Here is a 13,912-nt window from a genome sequence, read left to right on the forward strand (position 1 = left end):
TCCCAGATGTGACTATCACCATGATTTTGTGTACCCAGGGTGTGTAGGTCAAGCCAGAAAATACCAAACATCCTTTTGATGGTGACAGCCGCTGACATCATTAGCAAAGTGTCCTCCTTTCCCATTATCACAGCTCTCAGGCCTCCTAGCTCTGCTGTGACCTGGAGTTATTTAGAAGCATCTCCTATAACCCAGCCACCACGGGATTCCCATGTCAGCTACATGTCAAGTGAGAAGTGTGCACTTCCTTTGAGCAGGAGACAGCTGCTTCAGTTATTGGCTGACCCTCCACGTGAACACTGAGTATCACAAAACTCTGAGAGGATGCAGCCAGGGGGCTCTGAATTCAAATTAAGTAGCAGTGACCGAACATCCTACTCTGAGCCAGAAAAGAGGACAATAGAGCAGGATACCTATACTGAAGAACACTACAAGCTAAAAAACAAAGATTAAGTGGCAGGTATTCCCAGGGCAACTGCCAGTAGAAGGACAGAAGAAAAATCATGAGTCAAAGTCTAAGAAAGGTCCTAAGAACTGGAATCCTTATAATTACACGCACATACCCCTTACTAGAGGGATTCTGAACCAGAAAACAAAACAAGTGAGAAATGGTCAGGACTCAAAACCTTCCTTATCTTCACAGCTGACTGCCTATAACTCTATTTCAGCCCTTGAATTAGTGACTGAGTTCATAGTTAACCATTGGGCACATCTGTCTCCCCAATCAAGTTTTAAGTTCCTCGAAAACAAATGGTTTCTTTTTCACCTTTATATGCCTTCAATTGCTTGGATTATAAAAGACTCCCTAATAAATATTCAGTCAAAAAAGGAATACAGACAAATGTTATAAAAGGAAATGTCTCCAGTGCTGTGGTTCTGTGTGGTGGTCTGAGGCTCTTTCCTACCACAAAGCTGGCACTCTTACCCGACGGGGTCTGTAATATCCATCCGCACTCTCACCCCGTGGGGTCTGTAATACCCTTCCGCACTCTCACCCCGTGGGGTCTGTAATACCCATCCGCACTCTCACCCCGTGGGGTCTGTAATACCCTTCCGCACTCTCACCCCGTGGGGTCTGTAATACCCATCCGCACTCTCACCCCGTGGGGTCTGTAATATCCATCCGCACTCTTACCCCGTGGGGTCTATAATATCCATCCACACAGGTTTCACAGTTGACACCCATGGTGTTCTGCAGGCAGCCAATGCAAACCCCTCCTCCTCTGAACTGTCCAGCAATATTCAGGCTTCTCCTCTGATTGGCCACGTCTTCATCATAGTAACAGTCTTTGGCTTTATTGTGGCAATTGCATTCTAGGAGAATATTTTCACATCTCAGTTAATATAGACGTCGTGGTCTAGATAACACAAGCGTTCCTTCCCTAAATAAGTTTTGCAGAAAGTGAAAGTTGCTCAGTTGTGTTTGACTCTTTGCGACCCTATGGATTATACAGTCCATGGAATTCTCCAGGCCAGAATACTGGAATGGGTAGCCTTTCCCTTCTCCAGGGGATCTTCCCAACCCAGGGATCGAACCCAGGTCTCCTGCATTGCAGGTGGATTCTTTACCAGCTGAGCCACCAGGGAAGCCCAAGAATACTGGAGTGAGTAGCCTGTCCCTTCTCCAGTGAATCTTCCCGACCCAGGAATTAAACCAGGGTCTCTTGCATTGCAGGTGGATTTTTTACCAGCTGAGCTACCAGGCAAGCCTGGCTATAAATTAAAACTATAGAGTAAGTCATTTTGTAGGACATGGGCCACCTTCTGGAGGCGTTGGGGAATAGCTATCTGAATTATGAGTTTGCACACCCACTGGATCCATCAACCTCTTTCCTGGGATCACATTCTGCAGAAGCACCTGCTCACTTGTCAGTGACGAAGGTGAACCACTGTACCACTGCCTGTGTTAACAGAAGACTTGCTGTTGTTGTTCAGTCGCCAAGTTGTGTGTGACTCATTGTGACCCCCATGGACTGCAGCATGCCAGGTTCCTCTGTCCTTCACTATCTCCTGGGGTTTGCTCAAATTGTCCATTGAGTGGGTGATGCTATCTAACCGTCTCTGATAACAAACAAAATACTATAGGTAGGTATATGTTTTGAATGTACATCTATATAATGGAGTTCAATGCAACTATTTTTTAAAATTAATTAATTTGGCTGCACCAGGTCTTCGTTGCAGCATGTGGGATCTATTTCCCTGACCAGGGATCGAACCTGAGTCCCCTGAATTGGGAATGCAGAGTCTTTGCCACTGGGCCAGCAGGGAAATTCCCCAGTGCAACTATTTTTAAAGCAGCATTTCATACCCCTAATATGGAAAGATTTTCTTTAAGATATATTGTTAAATATAAAAGCAATGCACAGATCGACATGCACATTACATTAGATTCTATGCACAAATTGTGTAAGGTGTTAACATGCTTTACTTGCACAAACATTTCAGGAAGAACCTACTAGGAAATAATACAAAGAGAGAAGGGTAGAGATAGAAATATATAAATATGCTTTAATATATTGTAGATATTGGAACCTTGTGAATACACTATTTAAAATCTAAATCCAAATTAATACAGAATAAATGAATACATGGTAAGGGAAATCAAATAAACAGTAAATTATAATGATATATCAGGTCTCAATCCTTCACATCTTATGACAGTAGTCTGCAGCTTTGGGAGTTACTTGAGTATCTAAGAAAACCATTTTATTGTTGTTCAGTTGCTAAGTCGTGTCTGACTCTTCACAGCCCTCCAGACTGCAACATGTCAGGCTGCCCTGTCCTTCACCATCTCCCTGGGTTTGTTCATGTCCATTGAGTCGGTGATACAATTCAACTATCTCATCCTCTGTCACCCTCTTCTCCTCCTGCCCTCAATTTTTCCCAGCAGCAGGGTCTTTTCCAAACCATTACACACTATAAATATGAAGTCACTGGGAACTGAAGCAGACGAAGGGGGAAGACTCCACATCCCTGCACCTCTGAGCGGCCTCACCTTCACACGTGTTCCCGGAAGAAACAGTGCCGGGTCTCCAAGGCTGCTGGTGGTACCCAGGGCAGCATCGATTGCATCTGTCCCCACACGTGTTATGTTCACACTGACACTGGAATTTCTAGACGATAAGGAACATAAAACTGCATCTGAAAATTGACCTGCATGCTTTTCTTAAGTTTATTTCAAGAAAAATTCATCACAGTCAAATACATAGCAAGGGTTTGCAGTTGAGGATATATGGTGACATATAAGGAAATTGGTATTTCATTTTTAAAGATAAAAATAAACATAGAACCTGATTACATGCAGAATCGAGAAGAAATAAAACAAACTAACATGGGTTAACTAACAAAAACTTTTCAAAAGAGATATGTTGACTTGAAAGGTTTGGAAGCTCCTATGAGCAACTTCCTTTTAAAAAAAAAAATTTATTTTGGCTGCATCGGTTCTTAGTTGTAGAATTCGGTATCTAGTTCCCTGACCGGGGATCAAACCTGGGCCCCCTACTCTGGGAGCACAGACTCTTACCCACTGGACCACCAGAGAAGTTCCTGAATAACTTTCTTGATATTCATCTCTGTATTTTTCAGCATTAATAAGAGAATAATCCTATTCAGGAGTTAAATTATAACAAAGATTTGGAAAAAATAAAAAGTAATTCCATGTAAGTTATTTAAGAGAAGAAGAAAGGAGAATGTCCTCTTCTTCATTTAATATGATGCTAAAACAGGAAAACTTTGTTTTATCTTGATTTAGCACCACAGAAAGGAAAGAGGAAGGGACTCTTAAAAACATAAGCATAATTTCTAACTGCACATGATTTTCACTTACTATCTTACAGAAAAGAGCTTTAAAATTCAAAAGGCCACTGGATTGGACACTATTTTACAGTTAAAGGTTAAAATGGCAAATATTATGTTATATCTTGTTTTGCAACAAAAATAATTCCTAGAAAGATTTAATTAAAACGTATTCTTCAACCAAAGCAAAATTAAACTGTCTTTAAAAAATTAAACCAGTTAAATTATCTGAAAAGTTCTTTTTTTGTGGCATGATTTTAAAACTTTCAACACTTGCCTTAAATAAAAAGTGCAATGCCAACATTATAGCTACAACTTCTGAAGTTTTAGTAAAATGTGAGATACTACTACTCACCTTTGTACCTTCATCCCATGGGCAGCTACTAGCATGGCCATAACAGATACACATTCCTCCAACAGAAATGTCTTTTATTGAATAATAATACTAAGGAAAAAGAAAGTTTAAAAAAAATTAAAACCTCTTCTATTTCAGTGCAAAGAAAATGACATCCACACAAATACCTCAGTTGCTATTGGTAATCAAAAACACACATATACCTTTTAAATCATATTTCATGCACAAATAAATATAAATAAAATATTTATGTTCAATTAAAGTAAATAATGTTCAAATTAGCTCATCAACAGAAACCAAAGGAGTTGAAAAAGAATTTCCCAACTTGGCTCCATCATAAACTGAGGCAGTCATATTCGAAACCTAGGCTACTGAAAACTCTAAAAATATTCCTAATTTGAATACAGCCCTATATAAACTACCCACTCCAGTATTCTGGCCTAGAGAATTCCATGGACTAGAGAAATCCATGGAGTTGCAAAGAGTCATACATGACTGAGCGACTTTCACTTTTTCACTATATAAAAAGGATAACTCATGACCAAGTAGGCCTTATCCCAGGGGTGCAGAGTTAATTTAACATGTAAAAATCAATAAATGTGAATCACCATTTTAACAGAATAAAGGAGAAAAACTAAGATCCTTTCATTAGATGCAGGAAAAGCATTTTAAAGAAGGCAACACCATCATTCAAAAAACTCAGCAAACCAGAAGCAGAAGCAAGCTTCTTCAGTCTAATAAAGGTGTGTCTATGGAAAACCTGGATCTAACTGTGGAAAGTTAAGCACTTTCCTCCTAAAATCGGCTCTCACCATTTCTAGTCAACATTTTAGTCACCCGTACAGTTCAATAATGCAAGAAAAAGGGTGTCAAAGGCAAATAGAGGGCACAGTAAGACTGAACTGTCTTTATTTGTAGATAAAATGATTGTGTACATAGAAAATCTATCAAAAGCTACAAGAATTTGTAAATCGGGATGAACAAAAATGAATTACACTTCTATATACTAGAATGAACAAATGGAAAACAAATTTTAGAAAGCAAGCCATTAACACTAACATTCAAAAACATGAAATACTTAAAAATAAACTGAACAAAAGATGGACGATAAACAGTAGATCAATGCCAAGAGGGGTGAAAGAAGTCAGACATAAGTGGAGACGTATAGCACCTTTGTGAACTGGATGATCCAATACTACCAAAATGTCTTCCAAAATTCCTCCTAAATTGATCTACTTGATCTATGGAATCAATGGACTCCCAGCGAAGGTCTCAGCAGGCTTTCTTTCTTTCTTTCAGCAGAAATGTACAAACTGATTCTAAAACTCATAAGGAAATGCAATGAACTTGGAACAGCCTAACCAATCCTGGAGAACAACTGAAGTGGACTGTTACAATACCTGACGCCAAGACTTCTACAGTAATGGAGAAAAACCCTTATTGGCATAAAGATAGACAAACAGATCATCAGAACAGTACAGTGTCCAGAAATGCAGCCACAAAAATAAGGTCAAGTAATTTTCAACAGGCCACAAAATACTTTAAAGAAAAAAAGAATGTATATATTTTCAACAAGTCGTGTGGAACAATTGTATGTGCACATGGAGAATAAATCCATGTAACTTCTACCTTACACCAAATAAAAAATGAACAAGAATGGATAATAGGGGTGAAAACTAAAACTATAAAACTATTACAAAAAAGCATCAGAAAATATTTTTGTAAAGTTGGGGTAAACAAGTATTTTTCAGAGAGGAATAGAAAGATTAATTCTGAGGAAAAAATGATAAATTGCATTTTATCAAAATTAAAACTTCTACTCATCAAAAGTCATAGTTAAGAAAGTGGATAAGCAAGAGACAGAGGACGGAGAATGGATTTTCAGTAGAGACACATCTGACAAAGGATTTGTACACAAGATATGTAAAGATATTTATAACTCAGGAATAAAAATACAGCTAACCCAATTTAAAGATGGATAAAAATGTGATCAGATACAAATAAGCACAAACTCAACATAATTCTCAAGGAGATACAAATACCCAAGGAGACAATCCTCCATGCACTTCAGCACTGCTGAGGTGACAGTGACCGACACCCCAGTGTGGACATGTGTGGTGTACCCGGAGCCCTCACACACTGCTGCAGAATGGCATAGCTGCTTTTGATGTCTCAGTAAATTCCCCAAAATTAAACATACAGCTATCCTGTAACTTGGTTGTCCCATTCCTACTTTATCCAAGGGGTTTGAAAACGTCTGTCCCTACGAACCTTGTACATTTACTATACATATATCTCAAAGTTTAAACTTTTAAGTGGAAAAAAAAAAAAAACCCAACAACTCTCACTTGCTTGGTCAGTCGTGGAGCCAGATCAGAATGAAGAAATGGCCACTACATCCCCTGCAAGACGATGTCATCGGATGAGTGGAGACAAGGGGGCCTGAGGACATCAGAACTTCTACCTCATTTAAAGTTGGCATTTAATGTTGTCAACAAAAATAAGAAAAAAGGCCAACCAGGGAAGAAATGTCTATTTCCCTTAAATGACATAAAGTTTTTCCATAGGTCAGGAGCCCGGCCTGACTTACTCGTCTGGTGACAATAGGGTCCAGGTCTTTAGGGTCCCGGTGGCTGAGGGTCATAAGATCGGCGTTGAGGGTTCGGATGCGCTGTAAACGCAGGCGGATGTATCGTGCAGAAGTGAAATCCAGCAACTTGGGTGAAAGATCGTCAGAGCTTGGTCTGCCATTGATTAACGATGTGTGAATCTAAAGATAAAACATTAAAATAAAGAAATATCCATTTTAAGCATTCCAAAAAAATGTAACTCTGATGGTTCAAATTCAGGACATAATCTTTACAGATATTATCTAAAATCAAAACAAATAACTAGGTTCTTATAGGAATCTAATGTTCATTGACACTTGTGAACAGCAATGATCACAACCCAAGTTCAGTTTATTAAAGTCATTCATTCTACTGTCTCAGGGATTGTAGGAAACCTTTAAACAAGAACACTTCTCCTGGTGTGATGAGAGCATTTTAACATGGATGTGCAGGCATCTGTGAACCAGAGTCTAAATGTGAAGGACAGACTGAGGAGATGGGAAAAGGTGCCTGGGAGCTTTGTAACTCCCACTCTCTCAACTCATCTCTGCTCTTGAAACAATGCAGGGCCTGCTGCAGAGTTCCTGTGTGAAAAAGCACTTTTTTTGGAGGGTTTTTGTGGTTTTAGCTCATTAAGGCATTCTATCAAGGCACGGCTAGGTTTTGATCACACTCTGATTTAATGATGTGTGTGCAGTCTGGGCATGTAGAGCACGGAACTGGAACACTTCATCAACCATATCCAACCCACAACACCCCCAGGGAGAGTGAGAACTTCCTGGAGAAAACTGGGAGCTCTATCAACAAATGTTGTTGCACTGGTGTCATGGGAAGGATCCTCCAGGGAGGACGTGATGAATTATTAAATCACAGCAGAGTGAAGTTGAGGGACCTTGAAGGGAAGAAGTCAATAAATAACATGTGTCGGGGGCAACATGAAATCAGTAGACAGCAGGCAATGATACCTCAGCTCCAGAATCTCAATAGTTAAAGATCTCTGTGATCTGCACCAGGAGAGATTTATTTTGAGTCCTCGGCTTTGGCTCCTACGACAGCTGTGTTGTCATTGGAGGTGGGGAAAAACAGACCTCCCAGCCGGTAGGGGGCGCCTTACCTCTCCGTGCTCAAGCGGCACCAGTCTGGAGTAATAGGAGGTGCAGATGACTTCGTCATCCGCCCTGTAGGTGGGCGGCCCCCGTCTCGGAGTGATGTTGTAATGCGTCAAACATTCCGTGTCACTGACCGCATAGTACTGCCAGGGGCTGAACTTGACACCATCCACAGAACGTTCCAAGATCCAGTTTCCAGGTCGAGGGGCATTAGCTGCCTTGATGATGACATAAGCGACCTGGAAGACCTGGAACAAAGCCATTGAAAAGTCTCAATCAATAATCAGCAACAAGTGCTCGGAAACCAAAGTGCCTCTTGAGAGCACTGCCATATGAGGACTTCCAGTGTCTTTTACTGCTTTTGAAGATAACTGCTCATAAGTGTTCATCAGAGATGTATCTTGTAAATGTTTTGCTGGTGGCATTTGCTTTCAAAATATACTCAAACTGTTCACAAATGAATCTGTATTACTGTTATTAGCAGTGTACTTTTTAAAATATGTTTTGAGTGTGCTGTGTACCTTGTGGGATCTAGTTCCCCCATCAGACATGGAACCTGTGCCCCTTGCATGGCAGCATGAAGTCTTAACCACTGGACCACGAGGAAGTCCCAATAATGTTAATAAGTGCCTGTTTTCTTGTTTTCAATGTTTTTTTCCAGCAGGATTCTTAATGGTCGTAGTTGCAATATATTTCACTAATAGTAGTGTTAAATGTATTTCTCATACATTGATTTGGAGATAACACATCTGAACATGAGAAAAAAAGTTAACTTACTACACACCTATCATAATGGTTAAAATCCAGACCACTAACAGCATGGAATGCTGGTGAGGTTGTGGAGTGACAGGAACTCTCATTCAGAGCTAGTGGAAATGCAAAATGCTGCAGCTACTTCAGAAGATAGTTTGGTGATTTCTTACGAAATTAAATATGATCTAACCATACAATGGTGTGATCACTCACCTAGAGTGATCATTCACATCCCGGAATGTGAAGTCAAGTGGGCCTTAGACAGCATCACTACAAACAAAGATAGTAGAGGTGATGGAATTCCAGTTGAGCTATTTCAAATCCTGAAAGACGATGCTGTGAAAATGCTGCACTCAATATGCCAGCAAATTTGGAAAACTCAGCAGTGGCCACAGGACTGGAAAAGGTCAGTTTTCATTCCAATCCCAAAGAAAGGCAATGCCAAAGAATGCTCAAACTACCGCACAATTGTACTCATCTCACATGCTAGTAAATTCTCCCAATAATGTTAATAAGTGCCTGTTTTCATACATACACACATCATATGCTCAAAATTCTCCAAGCCAGGCTTCAGCAATACATGAACCGTGAACTTCCAGTGTTCAAGCTGGTTTTAGAAAAGGCAGAGGAACCAGAGATCAAATTGCCAACATCCGCTGGATCATCAAAAAAGCAAGAGAGTTCCAGAAAAACATCCATTTCTGCTTTATTCATTATGCCAAAGCCTTTGACTGTGTGGATCACAATAAACTGTGGAAAATTCTGAAAGAGATGGGAATACCAGACCACCTGATCTGCCTCTTGAGAAACCTATATGCAGATCAGGAAGCAACAGTTAGAACTGGACATAGAACAACAGACTGGTTCCAAATAGGAAAAGGAGTACATCAAGGCTGTATATTGTCACCCTGCTTATTTAACTTACATGCAGAGCACATCATGAGAAACGCTGGGCTGGAAGAAGCACAAGCTGGAATCAAGACTGCTGGGAGAAATATCAGTAACCTCAGATATGCAGATGACACCACCCTTATGGCAGAAAGTGAAGAGGAACTAAAAAGCCTCTTGATGAAAGTGAAAGAGGAGAGTGAAAAAGTTGGCTTAAAGCTCAACATTCAGAAAACGAAGATCATGGCATCTGGTCCCATCACTTCATGAGAAATAGATCGGGAAACAGTGGAAACAGTGTCAGACTTTATTTTTTGGGGCTCCAAAATCACTGCAGATGGTGATTGCAGCCATGAAATTAGAAGACGCTTACTCCTTGGAAGGAAAGTTATGACCAACCTAGATAGTATATTCAAAAGCAGAGACATTACTTTGCCAACAAAGGTCCATCTAGTCAAGGCTATGGTTTTTCCAGTGGTCATGTATGGATGTGAGAGTAGGACTGTGAAGAAAGCTGAGTGCCGAAGAATTGATGCTTTTGAACTGTGGTGTTGGAGAAGACTCTTGAGAGTCCCTTGGACTGCAAAGAGATCCAACCAGTCCATCCTAAAGGAGACCAGTCCTGGGTGTTCATTGGAAGGACTGATGTTGAGGCTGAAACTCCAATACTTTGGCAACCTCATGGGAAGAGTTGACTCATTGGAAAAGACCTTGATGCTGGGAAGGATTGGGGGCAGGAGGAGAACGGACGACACAGGATGAGATGGCTGGATGGCATCACCGACTAGATGCACATGAGTCTGGGTGAACTCCGGGAGTTGGTTTTGGACAGGGAGGCCTGGCATGCTGCGATTCATGGGGTCACAAAGAGTCGGACATGACTGAGCAACTGAACTGTACTGAACCATACAATCTAACAATCATGCTCCTTGGTATTTACCCAAAGGACTTGAAAACTTCCACAGGTGAATGGATAAAGGAGGTGTGATGTCCATACAACAGAATATTATTCAGTACTAATAATTTTAAAAATTGACCTCTAATGCCCCAAAAAGACATAGAGGAACCTTAAATGAATATTGCTAAGTGCAAGAAGCCAGTCTGAAAAGGCTACGTACTGGATGAGTCCAACTACATATGACCTCTGGGCTTGTTGGTTTTCTGTTTTTTGTCTTAAGCCTCTCCCCATCTTAGCCCTCACCAATTCCAGGAACACAATTCCTCAAAATTAACCCACCATAAACCAAAATATTTTACTTTCATCTACTGAAATATTCCCTGGGAAGGACAGTTCTATCTCATTATAATAACTTTGTTCACCTACAAGAAACTCCCCCCAATAAAGCACACCCCCTGTTTCTAAAGCATATTAAAAGCAAAATAATGTTATTGGATTTCAGTAATGAGGAAAATCAAGAACTGCTTGTATCCAGAACTGAATGTCCGTGTTTAAAAATCTAGAACCATCTTCATCAATTTAAATCACTTACAGTAATTAAAATAAGGCAAACACTATTCTGCTGGAGCATAAACATCTCAAGAAAATTCTCCTATGAACATAATTACATGGCTTTTTCTTTGGGGGAGTTTTTTTTTTTTAACATTTCCCCAATTTTGTAATTCATATATTCTATCATTTATATGCTTTTTGATTTACTGTATTTTGTTTGCTCGGTTGCTTAGTTGTGCCCGACTCTTTGAGACCCATGGACTATACAGCCTGTCAGGCTCCTCTGTCCATGAAATTCTCCAGGGAAGAATACTGCAGCAGGTTGCCATTTCTTCTTCAGGGGATTTTCCTGACCCAGGAATCAAACCCCAGTCTCCTGTGTCTCCTGCATTGCAGGCAGGTTCTTTACCTGCGGAGCCACAGCACTTGCTGTGGCTGAGAACAAGTTAAGTGCTTTATTAGAACTACTAGCACTTCAAACCTTTCTAACTATATTCTTCTCATGAAATACGTACTGTTACTCCCGCTACTTTACAGATGAGGAAACTGAGGCATAGAAAGATTAAGTAATCTTCCCAGCATCTCACAGGTACTAAAATGTAAACCACGCTTCTGCAGGTTGCAAGGGAAAAGAATGAAACCCTGAGCTGAGCAACAAGTGAACACCAACCCAGTGTTCCAAATCTCTGACCTCAACCAGCAGCAATTGTTTCAATATCATGTTCTTGTGCTTTCATCAGACCCTTGTTGGCTTTTAGACAGAGGTCAGTCACGTGTCACAGAATGATATCCAATGGAAGAGCAAACATACTGGGAAAACTTTAGGACAAATCATTTAAGTATCTTGATCAAGGCCTTCAGATATGACGCTGGGCGTTGTTCTCACAATCTCTGAGTAGTTCCCCAGCTGGAGACTGGGAAACAAACCAAAGCTAAGGGATTATGAGATGTAAATCCGCAAAAGTGGAAGAGGGGGCTATGAAGCATCTAGATGCAATATGTTAAATCACGTTACTGGCAGAAACGTCTCCCCAAAATCCAAATGCCGAAGTCCTAACCCCTAGTACCTCAGAATGGGACTGTATCCGGATAGAGGTTAAAGAGTTAATCAAGGTCAAGGGAGGTCATAAGCCTGTCTGACTGGTGTGCTTTTAGGAAGAGACGATTAGGACCCATATACACACATGGAGGGTCAACCCTGTGAGGACACAGTGAAAAGATGGCCATCTGCAAGCCTAGAGCGGAGATCTCAGACGGAACTGACTCTGCCAGCACCTTGATCTTGAACTCCCAGTTCCCAGAACTCTGCTAACACATTTCTGCTGTTTAAACCCCCAGGTCTTCCGTATGGGCTATAGCAGCCCTAAGCAAATGAACACAAGCTTGTCTAATTCACCCGTTGTGTGCTGACAAACAGGTCTTAGCACCTAATATAAAAAAAAGTGAGGCTTCTTTGTTAATATATAGAACCTTTGCCCAAATGAAATCCATGACATTTCTGTTGCCGCTCTTTAGCATGGTTGACTGAACTGCCTTGTCTCTCCATATAAGGTTGGCTGAACACAAATTGATGACACAGGGCTTTCACTACATTCAGCGTCACTGAGGTCTTGCCAAAACCTGTAGCTGATACAGCCACTTTCAAATCCACTTTCATCAGGGTTTTCCACCGAGTGGCCTTTGTTAATGATCGCTGGAATGCACATCAACAGTGCCACATAAATAAAGTACGCGCACACCCAACACCGCTTTCGACACAGGAATCCAGACAGGAACTTTCATGTGGGCCTCAATCTTTAATGTATTAAATCCACCTCAGGCGCAGAGATAAGAACAATACACGGAGCCTAATTCTCCAGCATCAGGGCTCAGCCTCACATGTGCTGGGGAGGCCAAGCGTCTCTGCTCCCGGGAAAGCTCAGCTGTGTAACTGCAGGGGCCCAGACGCCACACAGGACCCCAGCTGGAAATTCTGCCCACAAGCACGTATCTGCCTCCCAGGCCATAGTGAAACAGTGGATGGAGGATTGCTTTCTCTTACCCAGTGGGAATGACCTTTTCATAGGCAAAAGAGATTTAGATTTTTTTTTAAGTTTTTTGTTTGTTTGTTTTGTAAATTTTCATTCATTTTATTTATTTTTGGCTGCACTGGGTCTTCATTGCCATGTGCATTCTTAACCACTGAACCACCTGTGAAGCCCAAAAGAGATTTCGTTTTGTAGTCAAATTACATTTTAGAAAAGAGATAGTTCAGTCTATTTGATAAATCATACTGTTCATTTGGGACTTCCCTGGTGGCACGGTGGCAAAGAATCCACTGGCCAATGCAGGACACACAGGTTCCATCTTTGGGTTGGGAAGATTCCCCGAGAAGGAAATGGCAACCCACTCCAGTATTCTTGCCCGGAGAATCCCAAGGACAGAGGAGCCTGGCAGGCTATAGTCCATGGAGTTGCAAAAGAGTCGGCCACGACTGAGCAACTGAGTGACTATGACAATTTCTCAACTATTCTTATAAAACTGGTGAATCTGTGCTTTGTAAAAGTGTATTTCTTTGGATATTATAGGAAAATAAAATTCAGAGTGATCATTTGAGCTAATATTTATTACTTAAGAATAAAGAAACAATTATTTACCAGAAGGCTAATTACTAATGTAGCTATGATTCCCTTCTGGTTTTACAGCGTATGTATCCTGAAGTAGCTTGTCAGTTGATAATGACGTAAAACAGCATCAAACACTCGGCAGAACGAGAGGAGTTTGGGTCTTGGACCTTTACTTGGTGTGTAGGATCCACAGGATTCACATTTTAGGTAAATCTCTAATGGACAGTGATCTTAAAATATCGTTTCTATTTGATGCTAATGACTGTTATACTGTTATTGCCTCATTTTAGGACCAGTACCCAAAATGAACAGACAAAAGGACTTGACTTCATGAATGAGATGAGAAG

The 13,912-nt window shown here is 40.8% G+C and overlaps 1 protein-coding gene across 3 annotated transcripts in view; it reads right to left on the reverse strand.

The window, feature by feature from the left end:
- The window catches only part of LAMA1 (laminin subunit alpha 1), a 125,687-nt gene that overhangs the window by 75,149 nt on the left and 36,626 nt on the right, over window positions 1-13,912 (reverse strand). For all 3 annotated transcript variants that reach the window (XM_024984606.1, XM_024984605.2, XM_024984604.2), the window contains exons 4-8: window positions 7,874-8,116; window positions 6,741-6,920; window positions 4,151-4,240; window positions 2,996-3,113; window positions 1,136-1,314 (exon numbers count right to left, since the gene is read on the reverse strand). In XM_024984606.1, coding sequence (XP_024840374.1) covers window positions 1,136-1,314; window positions 2,996-3,113; window positions 4,151-4,240; window positions 6,741-6,920; window positions 7,874-8,116 — 810 coding nt within the window. The remainder of the gene's footprint in view (window positions 1-1,135; window positions 1,315-2,995; window positions 3,114-4,150; window positions 4,241-6,740; window positions 6,921-7,873; window positions 8,117-13,912) is intronic.

This window comes from Bos taurus, chromosome 24 (genome assembly GCF_002263795.3).
Source record: "Bos taurus isolate L1 Dominette 01449 registration number 42190680 breed Hereford chromosome 24, ARS-UCD2.0, whole genome shotgun sequence".
NCBI classification, from domain to species: Eukaryota; Metazoa; Chordata; class Mammalia; order Artiodactyla; family Bovidae; genus Bos; species Bos taurus.